This window comes from Perca fluviatilis, chromosome 5 (genome assembly GCF_010015445.1).
Source record: "Perca fluviatilis chromosome 5, GENO_Pfluv_1.0, whole genome shotgun sequence".
NCBI classification, from domain to species: Eukaryota; Metazoa; Chordata; class Actinopteri; order Perciformes; family Percidae; genus Perca; species Perca fluviatilis.
Window position 1 is genome coordinate 12,684,793 of NC_053116.1, and position 23,439 is coordinate 12,708,231.

The window sequence follows — 23,439 nt, forward strand, 5'->3', positions numbered from 1 at the left end:
ACCTTTGGCTGCCATCTGCAGCTCATGTTGCCGTGTGTGTATTTCCACTTCAAGCAAAGCTGAATGCACTCCTGAGACAGTGGTGCTAAAGGCCCTGATGTTATTTTAGTTCAGTCTCTCTTCTGCGCTGCAGTGTGATTACTGTGCATACAACTATCATGCACACATTCAAGATTCAAGATTCCTTTATTTGTCGAAATTGTGTTTCACACATCCACTAGTCGATAAATAAATCAGTGCAAGACAGAAGACTGTCAAATTCTAAGCTCATAAATAAAAGCACTTCATAAATAAACTGAGATTACGCTAAAATAAGCACTTAATTAAATCAAATTAGTAGTTTAAAATATTTTAAAGGAACAGTCTTTTATTTGCACTGAAAAACGTTCGCTGGTGTCAGCAGAGGCCGCCGCGAGCATCAGTCACGCGACTCACGCCGCCCAAGTTTTTTGCAGAGCGGCTGAAAAGACAGAGTAACAAACAAAGACGCATATTGGTACAGGATAAAGGACCACGTTTAATGGCAATACACTGCAAAAACTTTCATCACTTCAAACATGTCAATCAGTGCTTCAGTCTGTCTGTGAGGGTGTCAAAGTAGTTCTGTAGTATTTCATGTTGTGCAACAACAGCAATATGGGTTTACTAGCAAGAATCAACAGGAAGATTTACCAAAATGCAGTGTGCAATAGTGAGGAGGCTGGTGTTCTCTAATGGTAAATATGACTGGACGGTATTCCACGTTTGTCCCTTAAGCAGCATCCGCAGGTCATTTTTTTTTTAGGCATTGGGGCAAAAATAAATCACATAAACAGCAAGTTTTGCTTTTGCATTTTGTAAACACAATTCCATTTGTATAACAAGTCTCAGTATGGTAATGGTTTTTGTCCTTTCTTTTTAAAGATTCTTTTTTTGGCCATGTTCAGCCTTTATTTATATAGGACAGCAGAAGACATGAAAGGGGAGAGAGAGAGGGGGGAATGACATGCAGCAAAGGGCCACAGGTCAGAGTCGAACCCGGGCTCGCTGCATTCGAGGAGTAAACCTCTATATATGGGCCGCTCTACCAACTGAGCAATCTTTCTTAAAGCCATAACAACACATAGAATTCACAAAAGTTAAACTCATGGCAGTGAGGTTAGACAACAACCTTAGCTACACTCACAACAATGGAACAAAAAAACAAGTGTATAATAGCACTGATTGAATACATCAGAATATAACACCACATACACTATCTCCACATGACAAGAAGAAAGTAATTACGGACCACTTTCAAAACATCTCTGACAATATACTGTGATCTAGTATTAGAGGGATCACAATGTTGTAGAAATGGGGACTACTATTCTACTACACACTTGTTTCACAGAATGCATGAAAATATCGCCAGTATTTGTGTAATTACTTTCTCCTTGCATTGGACTTTGGAAACATTGTACCCTTTCTTGTCCTGAAAATGTAAACTAATCTCAAAACGTACACAGTGATACACAACTTCAACAGAAGACTCATTTGTGTATTGTTAAGCTTGTTGGCATATTTTAGAATCACGAAAAGGCACTTCACTCCAGAATGAACAGATCAGAATGAACTTTTGTGGCGTAATCACAAACGGTGCAGGACCAAAAGTAGTCCGATGATAAAGAGGGCACTGGGTTCCTGCAACACTATCGAGAGGGAGACAACTCCACTCAGAAAGATGATGGATGGCTTCAGAATCCTGTTTGCGTCGTGCTGCGACTGCAGCTCGCAAACCTCTGACAGCGTGTTAGGTAGATTCTTTAATAACGAGTCAGGGGGAATCTGGGGAACGTCTTCCTTCTCTTCCCAGGCTGAGGCAGACCGAGCTACGTTTTGGCTCGCGTTCTCTGTGGGTTCAGGTGACGGTGGAGCTTCACCTTCTGCTCCAAGAGATGCCTGACCCTCAGCCACAGGAGACACGAGTGCAGGCGTACTGCCTTCAGGATCTGCTGCAGACCTGGTGCAACCTTCTGATAATCCCGCACCGAGTTCACTCGATCCCACTGCAACCTCTCGCTCGGAGCCCTGAGTCACACCGGGAGCACAGGCGCCCTCGGCGGGACGTTCAAGACAAGGACGACTGTCTGGGCTGTCGGGCGATCCGTCCTCTCCTGTCGTTGGCCACAGATTTGTCTCCATGGTAGCAAGCTGCATGCATGAGGCGTCGGAGGGAGGGATTTCCTCTCCGCCAGCCTGGGAGCTGTCTGATCTCAGCCTTGACTCTCGATGCAGAGAGGGAGTTGAAGCAGGCAGCAGGGCACAGGGACTACTGTCTATGGGCTGCTCTGACGTTTGGTTGCCTAATTCACACTGGAGTAAGGGTAAAGGCTGTGACTTATTTGGCTTGGCCGATTCGCTGGTACAGAGTACAAAGGATGAAGCGGTTTGAAGTGGGGTTTCGGAAGACATACAAGGGAATTGTTCGCCTGAGGATACAGTGCGAGCGGACAGTTTGCCATCAACAGATGAAAGCTGGTGGTTGGGTGGGACACAGGGACCAGATTGGTGAACTGCAATCTGTTGAAGTAAAACAGCAAGTGACAACAGTGACAGCTAGGAGAGTATAAAGACAAAGGGGGAACGATTTGTATTCCACATTAACATTGCACACAGAAAGAGGAAAAGCATGTAACTGCATACTAATGCTTTTCTGTCAAGTGGATCCCATGCTGACAATGTAATTGGGAGGAAATGCAAACAAAACAGGCGCAGTATGATGGGATTGACTAGCATGTTTTTCTTAGTATTGGCAGAAATGTACATTCCAATGCTTTTACTTCCCTTGTAATGAGTACAAACAGTGTTATAGTCCAGAGGTATTTCCTTTAAATGGAGTTGAATACAGAATGAGGGCATCCAAGTGAGAAGGAAATGAGCTCAATTTTATTATTTTATCCAAACGCTTACCCAATATTTTTACACAGTGAACAGTTTTTTCTTTGAATACCAGGAACTGTAACTATACTGCCGTTCCTATTTTCATTTTCGCTTGATGTCATTCAAAAACGAAAATAGCTAATAATGGAGAGCCTGCTGTGACAAAGATCTAAGGTCAAATCAAGATGAAATCCCCAAAATATATATAAAAACCCAAAAGACAGAAAACAAAAACAACTCCCAAGTGCAGGAGCAAGACACATACAACACGAATAACAGAAGGGCTAAAAAGAGCAGGTGTATATATATTGTTATGTTAAGACTTATCAAGTTATTGTCATGTTTCCAGATGAAAATCCAGCTGTGACCTGGTATCCTTTTTTGAGAGCTAAACAATAAAGAAAAACAACAATACTGAGTTAAACATGCATGTGTAACTTTGTGTGCTGCCATTTCTGGTATTGTAATTCTATGTTTTATAAGTTTACACCACATTCAGTTGTTTAGTGTGTCTCAAGAGAGCACTCAGAGAAAAATCTATTAAGAAATGATTTTATAGCACCTCTAAATGAATGAAAAGCTAAACAGAAACCAAACGTTTGCGCACAATTGAATGCTCAGCAAGTGAACCATTAAAACAGCGGATCCTGGCAATTATACTGACAACAAGTTAACTTTATTACACAAAACTTGGAAATTAATTTGTCAGGAATGATTAAGTCTGAATATTTAACCCCAGAATACCTTTGAAATAGATTCTTTAAACTGCTGGATGATGTATAGAGTGGGAACTGATGTTTAGACAGTAGTTGACTGGTTCATCGTTCATATCAATGCTCTACCTTAGGGAAACAACATGCATGTGAATACTGATGTAAAACAAGCATTAAGATGAACCTAATGAGTACATGCAACAGATAGCACCAGTGAGATGACAGTACCAGATGACATGTTATTACTAGGGCTGGGTATCGCCACTGATTTCCCAAATCGAATTGTTTGCGATTCACAAGGTCCCGATTTAATGTTGATTTGGGATATTTCAGTTGCAAAACCAATTTTGCTTGGATATGAAAGAGATTCTACAATTGTACAAGGTTCCCTCTAACCTGCTGCATTATTAAAATCAATGTTTACATTAGGAATTGACCCCAAAGGCAGTTACATGAATGTACTTTTTATTTAACCTGTTGTGTTGTCATTCAACAACACACTACAGCAGTCGACACAATAGAGTGCAACCCTTCAGACTCTGCAGTCAGTGAGTATTGAGTGACATTTCATTCAGATATCTTGAGGTGAGAGGTCACATGACCCCTTTTAAACTAGAAGAAATGCCATTTTCATTTGCCATTTTCATCTTTGGAGGGATTTTTAACTCCCTTCCGGAAAAGCTAGCATGACACAGTCAGGTAGGTACTAATGGATTCTTTAGGTTATCTAGTTTCATATGATACAGAGATCAATTCTGGATTTTATGAATCAATATTGGGTCATTTCAATGACAATCGATTTGAATCAGAAAATCCCAGCCCTAGTTATTATTCTGTTAGAAGGTGGGATGTCGTACTTTTTTTGACTGACTCTGGGCTGACTGAGGTAGTCAGTGTTATGCCGACCGACTTTAACTTTCTATTTCTTCTGGAAAACACATTTCCTCCAGTCTGATATGTGTCTGGGTCTGTTCCAAAATCAACTTTTGTTTTGCCAAAATGCTGATGAGCCCCCAGGTAATCCTAGTTTTAAGCAGATTTAACAGTTCTCTCTTCCACCACATTGAGCATCGCTGAAACTAATTTACTCTCCATCTAAAGGAACATTTCAGGAAATGTGCTTATTTGCTTTCTTGCCAAGAGTTGATTGATACAACCCAATAAAGCAAATAAGCACACTTCTGAAAATGTCGAACCAGTTCTTTAAAATAGTTCAGTAACATTTTAAATACAACTATTTCAATGCAAACACCTTGACAACAGCACATTAAATAGTGGGGTTCGGTCATAATCACAAATAATGTAAACACACATTACACATGGTGCAAATTAGTATTAGTGCACTGAATCGCTTCAAACTGAAAAAGGACATGGATTCAAATGAAATGTGGACAAAATCAAAAGGTGCAAAAACATGATGAGCATGCGTCAGGATAGAAATACAATAAGAAGCTGACAGGGAAGGTAGCACCCAGTGCTCGTGCTACAGCAGTGAGAATCGAGATATTACCTAAGTTGTTGCTGAAGCTTCAATGAGCTGTGAACAATATAAACAACCAAGCCGGTAGTGATGAGCTTTAAAAGTGGAACAGAAATGTTTGTTATGTTTTTATTAGACTAGCATAAAGGGATAAAGCACTTAGCCTGCTTACCTGCTGAATGGCAATGTGTCAACAACTGCATACAAATCAAGATCATTTGAACATAATCCAACAATTTATCTGCTAAATGTGTGTCCTCTGTTGGCAAGTGAGTAGATGTGATGGACTTTTTTGACTTTTGAACCCTCCTGTTGGTTAACACTGTATTCCATTAAAAGCAGCAGCTTTCTTTTTTTCTTATTTTAGACGTACCTCTATGTCAATCTCCGGCTGTACGATGACTGGGCAGACAGCTGTAGGTCCGGACCTCGAGGTCCCTGCTTCTTCTGCTGATGCAAAATAGATAATTACGCTGTGAGAGCCTGATTAGTCTGAACGGAGAAAAAGCAATGCACTTGTTTAACAGAACACAATTGTTACTATCAGCGTTTTTCTTTTATCTACAGCATATAAGTAATTAAAGGAGCACTCCTCAGATGAAAACATTTGCATCCTGTCCTCTGCGCTTCAGATCGAATCTTGGGTTCGAGATTTAAATCTTATCACAGAAAGGCTGCATTACATACTGGCCATTTGTTGTAGGAGGCAGGGGGAGTCTAATAAAAGACAGTTGCATTATGGGAAATGCAGGATTCAACCGTATTGAAACTGAACTCATACTAGACTTAAAGTCAGGCCATCTTGGACTCTAACGCAACTTTATGGAAGTGCAATACTTGCGGACTACCACTTCACTTCTAAATCCAATGCAATTACGTCATATATAATTATCCATTATATTAATGTTTGATCATTTATGTCCTTTTTTCTCAGATCACAAATTGATATGTCAACAGTGCTTTTGGACGACAGCATTCATGTTGGATACCTTTGTCCTTTTCCTGCTCATCCTCTGAATCGAAATCATCTTTCATACTGAAAGAAAAGAGAGACATTTGGCTTATGAAACAATATAAAAACAAAACTATTCAATAGTACAGTGGTTCTCAACCTGTTTAAGTTGCGACCCCCCAAAATAATATGGTTGGTGTTCACGCCCCCCACCCCCTTCGACAACGAGAGAAAGAGAGCTGCAAACCGATGTAAACAGCTGTTTCTACACACCTACACCTGCTGATTTTGAGGGATTTTTTTGAATGCTCTGCTACATGTTAACAAATATGCTTTGCTTTAATGACGGTTTAGTTTTAGTTTTAGCAGCTAGATGGATTTTTGATGCATTAGTGACTTTTTCTCTCTCCCTGACCTGCCTTCAGACCCCTTTCTGTGAATGAAGCTCTGAATATAACACAGGAAATGTACCAAATTCACACAGTAATGGAAAAAAAAACATTCCTCAGTCTAGTCTAGTCATGTTATTTAATTTTTTTCTACACAACCATCTGGCGACCCCCAAAAATTATCTTGCGACCCCCTTGGGGGTCCCGACCCCCAGGTTGAGAACCACTGCAATAGTACACTCGTTAAATGTTTAAATGATTTTACACTTTCAACACTGTATTAATGCAAAACACAAGGCCTAATAACAATTATTCTTTAAAATACACAGTGTATAGAGTCCTATATAGTGTTATACTGGTTGCGATGTGGGCAGATGTAGTAGGTGTGACCTTTGAAATAAAAAGTTTTGGATATACAGCGAGACAAGAACATTCAGTCAGTCTCAGTCAGTTTGTGTACCATGGATTTGTAGCCAAATTCGTCATAAGATTACTCAGAACGTTTTATATTAAAGGCTCATCTTTGGCGATAAAAGCAGCATCTAAATCAGCTGACAAATTCAGTGGCCATGCCTGAAAAGAAAGAAAGAACACCAATTTGGGCCCGATGATTGAAAATAGCAGTTAATGTATGAAGAAGGCCCATTTCAAATGGCAGAGGAGGGTGGTCATACACCATCATCAACACCTGTTATGGATAATTAGGTTTAATATTTGCTGATGCAGTTCAGCTGTTAATGTGCTGAATTTGCCATTTTACTAGAATATGGCTGGCTATCTCTTTGTCCTGCACTGGACATTTTGTACGGTTCTGTTTCTGAACTGCTGCACCGGCTGAGCAGAGTGTTTTAACGCCAAACGCCTCAGTGATGACTGATGACACATCTCATTAGAGTGTTCAGACGACGAGGTGGGAAATTACTGAGCGAGGTAGTGTGGACTGAGGGTGAGGGTCACTGAGTGCACGCACAATATAAGCCAGTAAAAAGTCATATTTCTATATTGAAGTTGATGTATCAAATGTCATTATGGTGACCGTGGTGACATTGGGCTATTTCAGCTAAATGCCTTTCTTTGGCTGCCCGATAATATTTGATACATGTCCTTCTAACAGCCATGACAGGTGTTTTCACGTGTGATTACATCAGATCCAAAATCTAACTCTATATCGCCGAATCTCTGTGTGTCCGTGTGTCCGTGTGTGTGTGTGTGTGTGTGTGTGTGTGTGTGTGTGTGTTCCCGCATGCGCAGTAGGCTAGGGGAGTTGCTACATCCGTACAAGGCTCATTGATTGCGGTTCACCGGCTATCGGCGTGCCAAAAACTGATCATCCGCCAAAAAGGGATTGTTGTTCACCCTATGTAAATGATGTAATAGGGGACACGCTGAATCTTTAGATGAGTTGATTGAGCTGCGCTGCAACACGTGTTGCCGGTTGAGTTTTATAAAAAATACAAAATTACACACATTCACAAGGCGCTTTACCTACAGTATGCCATATGGTAAAACCGCCTGTGACCACACAGTACAAGTTCTGTTTTCAAATGTTTAGTTAAAGTCAAAAGAGAGGCATTATCAGCACAATGTAGGCTACTTCAAGGTAGAGATTTTCAACTCTAACATAATGCTGGATATTTAATGCATCATATTTTAATTGTGAGGGTAGAATCTGCAACATTCTCTGTCAGGTAAATGTATAGTAGCCAGAATACAATGTTTTCCTCTGAAGTACAAGTACACAGTAAGTCAGTAGTACATGCCTACAGTTGCATATTAAGTGCTTTGGGGTCCTTCTGTAACTTATTTCGGGGAACAATGGTTCTGGAGAAAGCTGCAAGCAGCGATACAAGGGGCCAAGCAAGAATGGGCACTGCACTAGTATTAAAACATTCATGGGAGAGTTGATAAAATACAACCTTGATTCATTTTTAAAATCATCTGCAAAATAATGGGGCCAAAATGTTTCCGAGAAGACACTTGTGTTGAAAGAGGAGGTGTTGCAACATTGCAAAGAGTCCTGCAAAGGGTGCCAAATGAAATGAAGGTCAAGATGTGTGATAAGCATGTGACAGGAGCTGCACAAATAGAGTGGGAATAACCTTTCATACTGCTTGTGCTTATTTGCACTTCCAGTTTTATATCAGCTGGGTGGATTTAAATTCCGATAGAGATCTGACAAAGATCTTTGCATTATACGTGCCCGGTGATGTGAAGTCATCAAATGCTCAGCGCTGTGCACCTTGTCAACAAGCACACTATCCTCAACAACACTTAGAATAGCAAGAATGTAATTTTTTGAAGAAAGCAAATCAACAGAATTTCTGAAAGAAGCACGCATAAGCTTTTAATTATAGATTTGAATGATACATTTGAAATGTCAGATTGCTTAATCTGGCACTCGCCACTAAGTCACATGTCTGGTCCAAACCCTTAGAAAACTTTAGATCCCTAGTGCGACCTGAGCCTGATATTGTAGAAAAAAACAGGGTTTGTGTGAGCAGGTGTGTGTGTGTGTGTGTGTGTGTGTGTGTGTGTGTGTGTGTGTGTGTGTGTGTGTGTGTGTGTGTGTGTGTGTGTGTGTGTGTGTGTGTGTGTGTGTGGATGGGTGGGTGGGTCTAGGTCCAGTAAAAAAAAAAATCTAAAGAATGATTTAGATACAGTAAACATAAGTGCTTAAATTAGGCTGATCTGGAGATCTGGCCCCGTTTGACCAGGGTGACGTCCCAAAACTGTATATAAAACAATGTAATCGAGACAAACAGTTATTTTGCACATTACCTTTTTTTTATTTATTTATTTTTTTTTTTAGTGAGGAAATCATGTTCATCAAATTTTTTTTTATTCTGCATTTTAGGCCTTTATTTGTATAGGACAGCTTAGATTTGAAATGGGATAGAGAGGGGGAATGACATGCAGCAAAGGGCCGCAGGTCGGAGTCGAACCTGCAGCCGCTGCATCGAGGAGGAAACCTCTATATATGGGCGCGCGCTCTACCAGGTGAGCTAACCAGGTGCTCATGATTTCAACATTGACCAAAATAATTTGTAATTATGATTTTCTTTCCATAATCAAGCAGACATAGTTGAAATAGAAAAACAGCATTGTTCCTGCTCTGGTCTCAGTATTTACCAGCTACTGTACATGATTGCATTATTGTGTGATATCTATATTTACCTGAGGTAGATACACTTTAGTCTAATATAAACTATTACCAAACAGAACCTACTGTTTGTGCGATTCATATTAGCATACAGTAAATACAAGATTCTAGTGTCTAGGCTTGTTTCACCCCATAGTAACCTTTCCTCCAACTGTCTGCCTTGTTAATGTTTTCAAATCCAATTATCAGTGAACTTCAAAGCACCTAATGAATCTATAATGGTTGCTAGGGGGCTGGTTGCTGGTACAGTTTCTGCTCCCCAAACCCTCCCTTTTCAATCGGTGACTCATCCATCCCTAACAATCCATCTGGCCCCTTCCAACTTCCAAACAGATCTACATGACAACTACAGCAGTGTAGCTACACCCTGTTTGCTCCTTTTATGGGTCCTTATGAGCTTGGGGGACTTCCTGCTGTCTTCTGTCTCGTCTCTGGGCATTGTGAGATTCATCACGCACTTTCATGTGGATGTTTAACAATAAACCAGGCTTTCAATTCTTCCTCTCAGGGATTAGCTGATTTAAGTGGAGTAAAGAAGGAAAAAAAAAAGTGGTTTGAGTGCAAGTCTCCACCTACAGTACTCAAGGCAAAGAGGCCAATCTGTTCCATTGAAATTGCTCTGCTCCCCGATGACTCTGATAGAAAAGGTCAGAGGAAAATTTAATGCAGGGGTATCGTCACGCCTGAAAACGACACCTGCCCTTCGCCTATTTTGATCGCCCTCACACACCACTGGATGATTGGCATTCTAAGGGGGCGTGTACTCTCTCCAAAAGTCTTTTCTATCTCTCACTGCAGACGCTGAAGACACCAGCCATAAACAAACTTAACTCCGTAGCTTTGATTCTCACTATCTCATTATGCAACGGACTGTGCAACTGCTTGTCTTGCTATAAATGCAGTCTCCGGGCAGAACTACTGAATAAAGCTGAATGCTCATTTCAGCCACAAAACCTTACAGGGAATTAGTAGACAACTGGAGCTCTGCAGCTGTTGCACAAGCCCATGCCAAGTGTTTTTGTGACTTATCTCTTTGTGATTTGATGGCTTATATGGAACCTATGCCACAGTCTGGGCTATTTATTAGATACCTTGGTCTGAAAGTATTACCATACAGAATCTTTTGCGCCTTTGAGCGTCTTAATATTCTCTTTGGACACCTTGCAACACCTTTAAGCAGCAATGTTTTGTGCTGATCAATCTGTGTGAACTTCTGTCCCTTTGTTCTGTATGAAATGAAATGAAAGCACGCATGCGACAGGACAGGAGATTTACCTGTAAACTTTTGGAGGTTTCAGGATACCTCTTACTTCTTGTATGTCGTTTGTCTGAGCCAAATCATCTTCGTATGACAGGAGCAGAGTTACCACATAATTCATAGAGGAGTTATTAGCCCAGTAATCACCATCAGAGGTCTCATAGCGGACAACAAACTCAATGCGAGAGCCGTGGGTGATATAAGGGGGTGCAAAAGACAGCTTGAAGGAGAATTGATCAGTGCACCCATCATGAGATCCCTGGACATACTCTGCTGGGTGATCAAAGTAAGTAGCCCAGTTGTCCATTGTGGATCTAATATAAACTGCTTTGTGGAAGGAGATGTTCAAGACTCGTATTACCCCACTGAAGGCAAGTGGCTCGTTCTCTGCTGGAGACATCTGCTCAACCTCCACTTTTTTAGAGTGCACAGCCTGCAGCAGGGCACTGCTGCTGGGCACGGTAAACTCTGGCTGCACATGATAGGTCGGTTCTCGCTCTGGTTTCCGATACTTTGCCTCCTCTTCCTCCCACTTTGCAATATCCTCTTCCTCGTCCGAATCAAGGGCAGCAAATTCCTTCACATCCACCAGATCCCCACCTGTTGTATCGGCGAATGACACTCTCTTTCGGTCAGACAGCGCCAATTGTATCTGCATATACTCAGCAGTCTCATCGTGGATGGAGTGGCCTCGCTTTCTGGGCACCGGGGAGCATCTCGGGATGAGGCGGACGTCCTCGCTGTCATCGTCTTCCTCATCATCGTCATCATTATGATCCTCGTTGTCCATGGGGGACCTACTCCCTGCCTGCTCGGCTGATTTGCCGTTTTTAATCGTGGTAAAAGTGCCCTCTTGACTTGGTATGGATAAAAAAGACATTTTTGCAGAAATGTACACTCATGGAAGCTGTGCGCCGAAGAGAGCAGTACATATGGCGTCTCCAAAAAAGCACTACCAAATACTCATTATTTGCGCAGCAGTGTAGATCCAGCGCTGTCTCTGCGTTACGCACAGAAGCTCTTTTTAGTCAACGTGTGGCGTTTAAATGTCACCCATGGAAAACATGCCTATATACTGCCAGCTCTTGTGATAGTGTATCCCCTGGTTGACATGACTTTATGCATCGCAGTTTGGCTACTGTCGCGGAAGGAGCAGCCTCTAATTTTAGCACTGACCTCCATGCCCCAAATGTGTCTTTTAAGTTGGTATAATCCTGCGACTCCCCCTTGTTCTGTTTGGTTCGGGCTGGCTAGACGCCGACCACTGAAAATAGGATATTAAATTAATATCAGCCAATTGCCGGTCTTACTAAAATGTGACACATTTAAATCGATGTATAGACATCATCAGTATAGCCTAGATATCTCTGCAGACACCATCAGGTAGAAAATATTTTTTTCTGGATGGGGTCTATTTAATCACTACTGTCATGGTTCAAAGTCCCAAAAGGAAGATTATTTTGTATTCATATTAATAAAATTAAGACTTAATATAATAATAATATAGGCAAATAATAGTTAATTATAAAGATCCCCTCCTCATTGATTTAATGTATTGCATGTGTGTAGATGTGTTGCAACATGCACCTGCTGAAAGCCTAAATTATTCATGGCATATATGCTATAATCCGTTTGTTTAGTGTGTGCAAATTTAGTCATCCAATACATCACTGTTTGTGCATTCATCTCGACAGTGAGTGCAGTTATTGTTATGTAATCCCACTCGTGGACTCTAAAAAATGCCTGATTTGTAGGGAACAAACAAATCCTAAATGAAATCCCAAGAGAGCTAGGCCTCCGTTACACAAATATAATTGTAATTGCCTATTACCAGAGAGGAAAAACAACCACACCTGGTAAGAAGTCTACAATATACACAGTGTTTCTGGGAATAACCGCATATGCTGTTAAATCATCATATGTGTTCACGCCTACCTTCATTGAATTCATAAACTAAAAGCTGAGAAACTGAAAGCTAAACTTGTTTACTGGCTTGTCATTTGAGGTCATTAATTAAAATGTCATATATTTTAATATCGCTTGTTCAAACAGTAATATCACAGAGAGCAAGATGTAAACTATGATAAAGTCATGTAATATACCCGTCTGTTATGAAATTGACATATAGGCCTATCTATCTCACGACAAGCGTCAACTGGCTGCACTTGCTAGCTGCGCAGTTCTACCACTGCTACAGATTACCATGTAAACACACCCTTGAAAAGGATTGGCGGAGAGGTTTTAGCGCGGCGTACCGTAACCAATCAGAGGATTGTTTTTCTGGCACGTCGGTGCACGGATAGTAAGCTAACGGATATTGCAAACATAAACTAATATAAAGAGCGCGTGTTCTTGCTAAAGGCTGTATAGCACGGGAAGATTTCTTTAATATGACCGAGTATTTCTTATTGAACTTGTATTCGTGAAAATGTGGTGCGGCCATCATTGCGAGGACACACGAATTGGGTAACGTGAGCTAACTAACGTTAGCTGTAGCCTGCTAATTTTTAACGTTCCGCAAGGCCGCGGAGAAATACAAGAGCTGCTTCCTGTTCTTGCTCCATTGAGAATGTAGGTTACATTACGGTCCGATATACAACATCGCAGCGGTTATCCAAGGAGCAAGTTCAGTTGTGTAATCGATTGCATTTAAGTTTGTTTTAGTTGTGCTTGCGGGCTACCTAGCTTGTTAGCTATTTGGCTAGCTAGCTAGCATGAGTGAACTGACGGGCTGCAAACAGTCCGCTGACTCTGCATCGAGGAAACGGTGTCCATCACCCGACCGCGATGAAAGCGCCACGATCCCCTGCAAGTCCACAAAAGTAAGTGACGCAACAAATGAAGCCGGGGTCACTTCGGAAAACTGCAAAAACAGTGACGCTGAGAGTAAAGAAATAGCCGCCAGCGAGGGCCAGTCAAAAGATAACGTTAGTGAGGGGAAACCAGCTGCTGTGCAAGCGGATCAGGGTTCAGAAAGCACGGATCGCACCAGTGCACTGCCTGTCAACAACTCCAATGCTGACGCTCACGATGCCAGCAACACAGAAAAACCACAGTCCTCAGATGCACATGGATCTGCTGACGCAAAGGCAGATACAGAGAAGACAGCAGGAATAAAGCAGCGTCCCTCAGCTTCTCTGGACCAGACCGACTCAGCAGCCATAGCAGCTGCTGAAGCACTTGCCAGTCTCACAGGAGGAGACGGGGAAGACAGTCAAGAGACTCCTTGCTCATCTGAAAAGGCTAACGTTAAACAGGTGAAACAGGGGAGCAAATTCAAACAACGTGGGGGCCACCAGTCCTCAAGAACGGGCTTTAAAACGCAGGCAGCTGCTGCAGATAGCTCCACATCTGTGCACAGTACTGACAGAGAAGATGCAGATGAGATGCCAGAAGCAGATGAAGGTGATGAATCCATATCTGGATCTTCCTCCACTCCAAGCTCCTCTTTCCCGTCAGACAATGAGGACAATGATGATGGGGAGTGTGCCATTGTGTCAGTTAAGATGGCCCCAGAGATGAGACAGTCGGTGGCTCTTCTGGCGCAGGTACAGATGAGACTGGAAGCTCTTGAGAAGAAAAACGCCCGGCTTCACCAACGGCTGGAGCTGAAGATCAGTCGTCAGCGGCGCCCACATCTGGATCAGCGCAGCTCCATCACAAAAACTATTCCTGGCTTCTGGGTGACAGCTGTATCCTTAAAATGAAAACATGTCCCTGTTTTTTTCCATTCCTATGTTGTTTGAGTAATTGAAATAACCTGTTGGGTCTTTTCTTAACTTCAATGTGCCAGCTGTTGAACCATCCTCATCTCTCAGCTCACATTGACGAGACTGATGAAGATGCTCTGAGTTACATGACTGATCTTGAGGTAGGAAGTGTCGGTGTGTTCTTACAAAGTCTGGCTATTGTGTATGTCTAGTATTGAAATTAATTTCTTCATGTCTTTTTTTTTTTTCCAGATTGAGTCCTTTAAGAATAATAAACTGGGCTACAGGATCCGCTTCCACTTCAGACGGAACCCGTACTTCCAGAACAACATTATCATGAAGGAGCTGCACCTTGGGATGGGAGGTATAAATAAGCGTGGTGATTTAAGTCCAGGCATAGTTGTCATACATAATGAATCCCCAGTGTCGGGTCACTCTTTGCATCACGCCACTGCAAGGGAATGTATACTGTAGGTGATAATATAGTATGCCAATACATCTTTCAAAACCAAACTATCGTCATTTGCCATGTACAGGTTTTCATTCGGTACAAGAAAACTGCAAACTGAAACATTGCATTTCCACCAATGTTCAGTCATATTTTGGAATAAAAAATAAATAAATTGCAACACTCTCTGGAACAACTGTTGAAAAGTGCTGGGAGGGATGAGTACATAGCCAGAAAACCACAGACAAAAAGTTTCAACAAACTTGTCAACTTCCCACCTGCAATGACCAAAACACTTCAGCCATGCAGTTAATGCCAAAGTAAAATGATGGTATTGCAACTGTTGTGTTATATGTATGTAAATATGGATGGCCAGAATATTATGTTTTTAATATTTGCATGGCAGGGCTGTTGCATTGCATTATGTACATTAGCAATCGTGCCATTGGACGATTTTTATCACACAAACGTTATGTTAAGCACCTCCTTTTTTAAATCTCAAACATTCTCTGATAGTACATAATAACCAAAAGATGAGTATTAATTGCATTTTGAGGCTACCTAAAATCTACATGGTCATTACATCCTTGGCTCACCTTCTAATCCTGGCTGCTCATGTTTCAGGATCGCCCATGTCCTTCTCCAACCCCATCCTGTGGCATCGTGGACAGAACCTGACGGCCCACAGCGAACCCAGGAAGTCGTCGCGTGGGGTCTACCAGACCTTTTTTAGCTGGTTCAGTGACCATAGCAACCCAGGACAAGATGATGTAGCACAGGTACAGCTGACTGCACCCTCATACTGAAACAGGTTTATGATTACATCACACAGACATAATTATTTTTATTTTTTTTAAGTTCGCTACTCTGGTGATCTGTATTTGGACCTGCCAGCCTGCATCCATTCTTCAGTGTTATGGTCATACCTTATTAACATTTTATCCCGATAGACAAACATTAATTGTAATCATTCTGTGTACTGGAAGAGGGTTAAAGTCTGAATGGTTTAACGACCTGTACTTTCTGCTTCCTTTTTTATTCAACTTTCTGGGCAGTTTATGATAAACTAAAATCATTGAAGGTTATGCACACACTCCGATTTCTTCCACCAGAAATATTAGTTGATTTTTATTTAATTTTTTTTAAGCAATACAATCCTGACACTTTTCTAATGTGTGCACGATACTCAAACCTTTGTCTCAAATTAGCACCATGGTGTATTTAAGCATATACCGAATATCCCAAAACATATTGTATGTAATGTATTGAAATGACCTCTGTTCTGGTGTTTAGATACTTAAGGACGACCTGTACAGAGACCCTCTGAGATACTACCTCACTCCACTCTGGGAACCCAGGGAGAACGGCAGGTAAAACTAAGAGATTCTCACACGTGTATATTTGCGCCGAAGACGCATCCAGTCTAATGTGTAGTCAGTGGACAAACTACTTATTAAGCTATAAATTTGAGAAATATTCTCTGCCCCAGGGCCTTGAAATTATAGTTCATTCATGTGTAAACCTTAATAGTTCCCCCCCCCCCCTTTTTCCTGCTGCTGATACCAGGTGGTTTGCATTCCAAAACAATGAGTGTGTGTGTCCTGTTTATCAAAAATGTGTGTGTATTTTTGTCTCTAGTGGTGGCAGCGGGGCCAGAGCAGCTGACAACGGTAATGGAGGCGAGTGTGTAGTAATCTCCGACTCAGACGATGAACCCGGTGAGGAAGCTGGTCAGGCGGAACAAGGCCACAGCAGGGAGGAGGAAGACGAGGATGATGAAGAGGAGGAGGAGGAGGAAGAAGAAGAAGAAGAAGAGGAGGAGGAGGAGAGGGGGCCAAGCGCTGGTCAGTGCTAAAGTAGAACTTATACACAGCTGGTTGGGGTACAGTGACCAGTCATTTATAAATAATCCTTCAGATACACTTTTCACCTTCACTTTTCCCCCCCGTTTTCCATAGTTACATTTGTATTCGTAAGCATATTTCGAAATTGGATGCTGGTAGATAGAGTAAGTTTGGACACGCCTTCCCATTCAAGTGACTGAGAAAGCGTGACCAAACTTTTGACTGGTACTGTAGCTGTTGTAAAACAATTCTGTGTTTTGAAATCCACGGTTTGCTGTGGCTCATGTTGTGAATTCGAGGCCAAGGGCTTGCTGTTAGCGTCAGGTTGACTAGCTTTCGTTGTAGCTGTAATGTTAATGTCTGGGTAATGCAGGCTAAACTGAATAGACAGGAATATCTCCTCCTCAGATGAGAGTCCAGAGGAGGAGGATGATGGTGGAGAAATTGTGATTGACGGTAAGACCACTATCACAGCAATCAATCAACGGGGTGGTTGGAAACCTGTGGGGTGACTAGTCCTCTAGTTTTTCCAATTTGCAACTTAAATTTTGCTTCTTTTTTGTTTGTTTTTTGGTTTACAATCTGACTTGCGCTTTGCTGTAACGCTAAATAAAGGGTTTGGAGTGTAGTGGTCACATTTCATATCCGCAAAGATCATTTAGACCATCTTTACGTTTTGTTCTGTAGGCTCTGATGACAGTGAGCAGGAAGAGGAGGAGGAGGCCTGAAGAGGTTTATGTCAAAGAAGAAGACGAGTCCTCAAGGGACCAGAGACCAAGAAGATGAAGAAAAGGCCTAGGTTGACGAAGAGTACCAGAGCAATGTCATTTTTATGCACATAATATCAGTTTTTGTTGTTTTATACCTAAAATACAAAGGAGCATTTTAAATCAGGGTTAAATGTAATAATAAAGTCAAGGTGGCATGGTTTCCCCTCAATTTTATACAGTCGGGACTGTGTATTCTGATTCACTTTTTGCTAAATGTTTTTTCTTTTCTTTTTCTAAACCAGTTCTTGGGCATATTATGCCAGTCACTTCATACAAGTAGTGTTTTCTTCTATTTAGTGAGGAACATTGTACAACAGCCTGCACACATGTAGGTGAGATCAGGATTGCCGCTACTTGTTGGCATAACATTTTGCAATGCAAAATCTTCAAATTAATGTAGAAACCTTCAGTAGCGTTATTTTAGAGCTACAAAGATTGATCGATTCAATTATTCGCCAACTATTTTGATAATCGATTAAATCGGTTTGAGTCATCTTTTTATTAAAAGGTAAACATTTTATTCTAGCTTATAGGTTATTCACGCCTCTGTGACAATAAACTGAAAATCTTTTGAGTTGTGAACAAAACTAGACATTTGCAGCCGTTATCTTGGGCTTTGGAAAACGCTGATCAGCATTTTCTAGACCAATGAGCTAATCGACTATGAAAAATAATCGTTAGTTGCAGCCCTACATTATTACGTGATTATTTCAAGGCAAAGTTTTGGCTGTTTGTAGAATTGACAAGACAAAAAAAATGTCAAGTTAAATTGATAATTATAATGACAGTACATTTCAGATGCACAGTACTGAACCAAAATCCGCTCTCAGGGATGATCATGGTTGTAGTTTTATTGGAAGAACCTTACTGATCTTCAGACATTTACACTCTGGTTATGGTTGGCTGTGTATAAGGAAACGTGTACTCTACTGTAGTAAATAGGAACAAATGTTTTAATATGCTACCTGTGTTTTTCCTTCTACATCTATGTTCAGTCTTGTTACACACCAACCTCCACCCCTGTTAATCTTTAAACCATCTCTGATGTTTAAAATCATGGCGTAGTTTGAACATTTCTGTAGATTCCACCATTTTGTAACATGCTCCTACAATAAATAGCTGAGTTTTGTATTTTTTCCCCCTTAAAACTTAATTTGAAATTGCTTTCTAAAACATTAGTTTTCACGTAATGTGTTTTAAGGTTTGTGTTATCTTCTTTTTAAAAAGATGGTATTTATTACACGTTTTTCTACGCGTCCACAGTCGGCATGCCTGTGAGCATGAACTGTTAAAGACAGGATGATTCCATCACTTCCAAGGCTTTTTCTGTGCACAGTGTCGGTAAATGTCATTAAATTCACAGCAACATTATGGGGTGCACTGTAACAAAACTAGTATTTGTATTTGCTTACTTTTCTTAGCAATGACCTGTAAATATTTCAGCATTGTCTTTTGGATAAGACAAGTACACGTGTTTAATCCATGGATAAATTTATCAAATAATCTGGAGAGTTTTTTTTCATCAACATAACCAGAAAGTTATATTTTGTGTGCTGTGTTTTATAGAACACTGTAGTTTAAAGATACCTACTTGTTTGTTGCTTTGGTTCATTTTGTTTGCTTAAAGATAAATGTCCACCTTTTGACCTAATAAAATAGGCAGTTGTTTGAACTAGCTGTCTCTGACTACATTTCTGTATTTATTTTTGCAAAGTGAGCTAGTTTGCCACTGAACTGAAATGTGTGCATAACAGAACCACAAGATGGCAGTGTAGTTCAGAATATATCCACATCTCATTATTAGACTGTAGGTGTTAATTGTGGTTGTGAGCGAATACGGTATATCATTAAGCACTTTAATGCCAATATTTAAGAGTTCAGGTGTGCTTAAATGAGAAATAATTAAATCTAGCCTATACATGCCTGTCTGAAATCCAAGGAACTCCTAATAACAAAGCATACATGTGGGATTTATTTACATATACGTCACCTCTTTGATATATACTTGGCTGCAACATGTTCTAGAAGAGAAGAATCAAAGAAAACCCACTGAGATACAGCTGTCCTTTAATGTATTCCAGCTTTGATATGACAGCAGTGTGTGATATCTGACATTTCAAATGTAGCACTGCAAATAGCCCTGGGCAAGACATTTTTGGACAGGCCCAGACAAAAGAACAGCAGCGGTGTTGCAATGGTACACTTAAACCCTTGATTCCACTTTTAATGCACAGCTATAAATATTCCACTAGCAAAAACCTGTCCTGCTGTAGGCCCAGCAGCACCCGGGGTATGCAGTCTCGGATGGGCATATACTATTAATACTGATGATGGAAACGCGTTATACCCCATGTAATGATCCCATGTGAAACACAGTGTTTGTCTCCTCTTTGAAGCAGCTTAATTCAGCCCACCGCGGAGCAAAACATGTTTTGTATGACTATGAATTAATAATGGGGTTGGTTCCTACAATATTGATCGTGACAAACTAAGTACAGATTGCTGGGACAACAAAGCCATCCTCGGGCTGCTTTGTGGTTCCGAGGGTTGTCTGTGAAGCCTTTGTTATGTATGGGGTGGCAAAAGCCTAAATGGATTCCCTAGTGTAAACTACACTCCCCTGGGCTGAGCTGGTGTTGCTACTGTACACAAATCATCTTGTCATGCTGCTTCATGCTCTCACGTTTCACAAAGTAGTTCCTAGGTCGCTGCAGACTGAAAAATGAAAAGATAACCACAGCTCATTCTTCACCTGTGTGATTGATGTTGGGAAGGATATTTTACTTATACAGTCAGATGTACAAGAAAAGAGCTTGTGCTGCTCTCTGAGGCACAGCTATAGTGGGTCATCTGGTAGGGCCCCTGAATACTGACTACCTGTGTGTGTGTGTGTGTGTGTGTGTGTGTGTGTGTGTGTGTGTGTGTGTGTGTGTGTGTGTGTGTGTGTGTGTGTGTGTGTGTGTGTGTGTGTGTGTGTGCGCGTGTGTGTGCTTCTGCACATGGCTACATGTTTGTTTGTTTGTTTGTGAAAGCTTGCATTCTTTTATGCACCTCCCTGCGTGCATGCATATTTGCCGAAGCTGCACGTCACATACATATTTGCAGGTTTTCAACACTGCGGTGCACGTACGCGCGACTGTCTGCCTTGTCAGCTAATCAAGATGAAGCACAGCATTTGAACTGTGCATTGAGGGGGAAAACAGAGAGGAATGAGAAAAAGAGAATAGAGTGAGTATGATTGAGGGAAATGGATGAGTGCAGCGATAAGCGGAGCTGCCTGGGCCCTGACAGATACACGCGGCAGATGGATGACTCTTATCTGGGAGATCACAGAGTGCATACTCACGCCTAGGCCCAGTTACAGAGAGCTACGATCACACCAGACAGATGAATAGGCCTGCCCCCACCACCAATCACATTGCACATACACTACACACACACACACACGCACGCACGCACACCTACACACCACCACTTGACAGAATGAACAGATTGCGTCGCTCGCGTTACCTTCATGTCTTTGACATTGAAATTCACCTGGAGGCCAGTGTCTCCAGGATGTGTGCAAAGTGGGAGGGAAAGGAAGGGTGTGTGGAGAGAGATAAGATAAATCGTTTTTATTTTAATTGAAGCAGCAAAACAAGTGTGTGTGTGTGTGTGTGTGTGTGTGTGTGTGTGTGTGTGTGTGTGTGTGTGTGTGTGTGTGTGTGTGTGTGTGTGTGTGTGTGTGTGTGTGTGTGCATCCAATGTCTGCATGCACACACTGTATATACATGTATGTTGTCGTGCAAATTTGTCCGCCAAAGAGAGAGACTACATGCACTCTAATCTCACTCTTTTTTTTCAGCGTGACAGATTTTTTTTTTCACTGATTCTCTGAGCCCAAACAATGTCTGTCGTGGAGTTTAAGATGGAGCTGAAGTCAAACACTCGAAACACAAAAACATGTTGGACTGTTTTTGCATTGTGACACTAAACCGTTAACTAGCTATTACCAAAGGCTTTTGCATGAGTGCTGACGGATTTACCTTTTAAAGACACTGTGCTTTCACTCATCCGCCTCACATCCTCACTATCCTCCTTTTCATGTACAGTAACCCTCCCTCCCTCCCTCCCTCCCTCCCTAACGCTCACCCCTTGTTATTTGGAAAGTGCTCTTCTTCAACAGCTGTTGATTCTCCCAGCTGCATTTTATAGCGAGCGAGAGTGCCAGTCTTGTCTTCAAGGCAGATGGCGGCTGGCTGGCTGGCCCGGTGGACACGTGGCACGTTGGATGACTGCAGACGGTGCTCCATCTCAGGGTAGCTGCAGCTACAGTATGCCGGTACAGTGTTCTCTGTAAAAAAAAAAAAACTCACCTCATTTTCAATACAGTGCGAGGCGAGCAGGCTGTAACTGGAATGTGCGCCACGTATGCACCCTTTATGTCAAAAAGGTTTTCCAAAGTTTCTCTCCTTTGATAACCATTGATGTGTGAAGTTCATGGATGTCACACAGCACCTGTTCCCTTCATCTTGCATTTTCATGTTTACATTTTTTACTGACCTGTAAGATAATAATTAGAGGACTAGGAAAAAGCCATGTGAGACGTGTTGTGGTTGAAAATGGAGAAAATAATCCTGGTGAATGCTGTACCTTTATTTTCTCTACCCTATAATTTCCTCTCAGGGTCACGGTAGTCTATCCCAGCATGCATTGGCAACGCCCTGGCCGTGCCTCTCTGTAGCAGGCATGTTCAAACACTTCTGGATTCATCAATATACCGTACTTGTAGGAAATAGCATCAGTAGGTCAGATAATGGGTAACAGGTAATGGGGTTGTTTTTCCTCCAGGGGACAATAGAAGAATTGTCATGATTGATGTGTCTGAGGGCCGAGGATTTATCTGGAGCCTTCGGTTGGCCTAAGGGATAAAGGTCTACCTCCACATTACCTGAAGATCTTCCTGACAGAGCTTTTTGTGAAGCAGAAAAAACAGACTCAGGGTTTGTTTTCTAATCCATGCCGTCTGTGTCCATGATACAAAATCCATCCATCATGTTGGAGGCAACAACCTGCCTGTTCGGCCACTATTTCCTGCTCCTTGTCCTAACATTCGAAGAGCAAAAATAGCCATGCCACTGGTGAGTGAAAGAACTGTTGTTATCTCTTCAGCAAGTGGAGACAGTAGTGGGTGCATGCTGGTCAGATAAGACCACAGGATGGTACAGTAGGAGATATGAATGATGTTAGGAGGTGTTTATGAAGCGGTGGGAGCTGGTCAGTGGCCCGGTGTCCATGGCCAAAGTTGAGAGCACACGGAAACCTGAACTTGGTACACACTAGTGACTCATTTCCTCAGCTGGAAACAGAGGGATGCCTCCTGTGGGCCAGGAAAAAAAAAGAAGACTCCCTCCTGGACACATCTTGACACACCACTGCCTGTAGATCACATCTGGCTGATACCCAACTTGAGATATGGTCACTGCTTACATTACTCTGCCAGCGTATCAAACCCGAGAATGTGCATTAAAAGATGTATTCCAAAAAAAGTTGGAATTAAAGCTTTTTGAGGCTTGCCAGGAACTGTGACCTTTTACACACTGACACACCACATTGCCTCATGTGTTTATTCTATTCCACTGTCTTGCAGGGCCGTAGCTCACAACACATTCACCCTCTGCTTTTGTGTCTTTTAGTGCGCCATACTGCGTCAGAGCTCACCACAAAGCCAGTAATGATGAGAGGCGCTCTGAAAGCTGTTTTAATTTCAAGCCCAAGGGTCTGTTAACAGGATGGATGTCCTTTACGTCCAGTCCAGCCCCCCCCCCACCC

General features: G+C 41.8%; 2 protein-coding genes across 4 annotated transcripts; one reads left to right on the forward strand and one right to left on the reverse strand.

The window, feature by feature from the left end:
- Positions 1-493: 493 nt before the first annotated feature.
- LOC120558430 (protein phosphatase 1 regulatory subunit 3A-like) lies at positions 494-12,265 on the reverse strand. Of its 2 annotated transcripts, none has more exons than XM_039799435.1 (4): positions 10,871-12,265; positions 6,084-6,130; positions 5,468-5,541; positions 494-2,541 (listed from the first exon to the last, which is right to left on the reverse strand). In XM_039799435.1, the coding sequence occupies exons 1-4, from the start codon at positions 11,731-11,733 to the stop codon at positions 1,609-1,611; spliced, it is 1,917 nt and encodes a 638-aa protein (XP_039655369.1). In that variant the 5' UTR covers positions 11,734-12,265; the 3' UTR covers positions 494-1,608. The 2 variants fall into 2 exon arrangements, with proteins under 2 accessions (XP_039655369.1, XP_039655367.1); XM_039799433.1 differs by having other exon boundaries at positions 5,468-5,544.
- An 838-nt stretch (positions 12,266-13,103) lies between these two features.
- Positions 13,104-19,297, forward strand: tspy (testis specific protein Y-linked). Of its 2 annotated transcripts, XM_039799436.1 has the most exons (8): positions 13,104-14,545; positions 14,647-14,724; positions 14,816-14,927; positions 15,636-15,790; positions 16,305-16,381; positions 16,650-16,855; positions 17,264-17,311; positions 17,543-19,297. In XM_039799436.1, exons 1-8 carry the CDS (start codon positions 13,568-13,570, stop codon positions 17,581-17,583), a joined length of 1,695 nt encoding a protein of 564 aa, XP_039655370.1. In that variant the 5' UTR covers positions 13,104-13,567; the 3' UTR covers positions 17,584-19,297. The 2 variants fall into 2 exon arrangements, with proteins under 2 accessions (XP_039655370.1, XP_039655371.1); XM_039799437.1 differs by lacking the exon at positions 17,264-17,311.
- Positions 19,298-23,439: the final 4,142 nt, after the last annotated feature.

Bases quoted from the DNA above. Each gene is read 5' to 3' on its own strand.
- LOC120558430 (XM_039799433.1), bottom strand. From the start codon at position 11,733: ATGTCTTTTTTATCCATACCAAGTCAAGAGGGCACTTTTACCACGATT. The intron at 6,131-10,870 runs GTAAATCTCCTG...CTTTTCTTTCAG, and splicing joins AAACCTCCAAAAGTTTACAG to TATGAAAGATGATTTCGATT. The intron at 2,542-5,467 runs GTACGTCTAAAA...TTACTTCAACAG, and splicing joins AGCCGGAGATTGACATAGAG to ATTGCAGTTCACCAATCTGG.
- tspy (XM_039799436.1), top strand. From the start codon at position 13,568: ATGAGTGAACTGACGGGCTGCAAACAGTCCGCTGACTCTGCATCGAGG. The intron at 14,725-14,815 runs GTAGGAAGTGTC...TTTTTTTTCCAG, and splicing joins GTTACATGACTGATCTTGAG to ATTGAGTCCTTTAAGAATAA. The intron at 14,928-15,635 runs GTATAAATAAGC...CTCATGTTTCAG, and splicing joins GCTGCACCTTGGGATGGGAG to GATCGCCCATGTCCTTCTCC.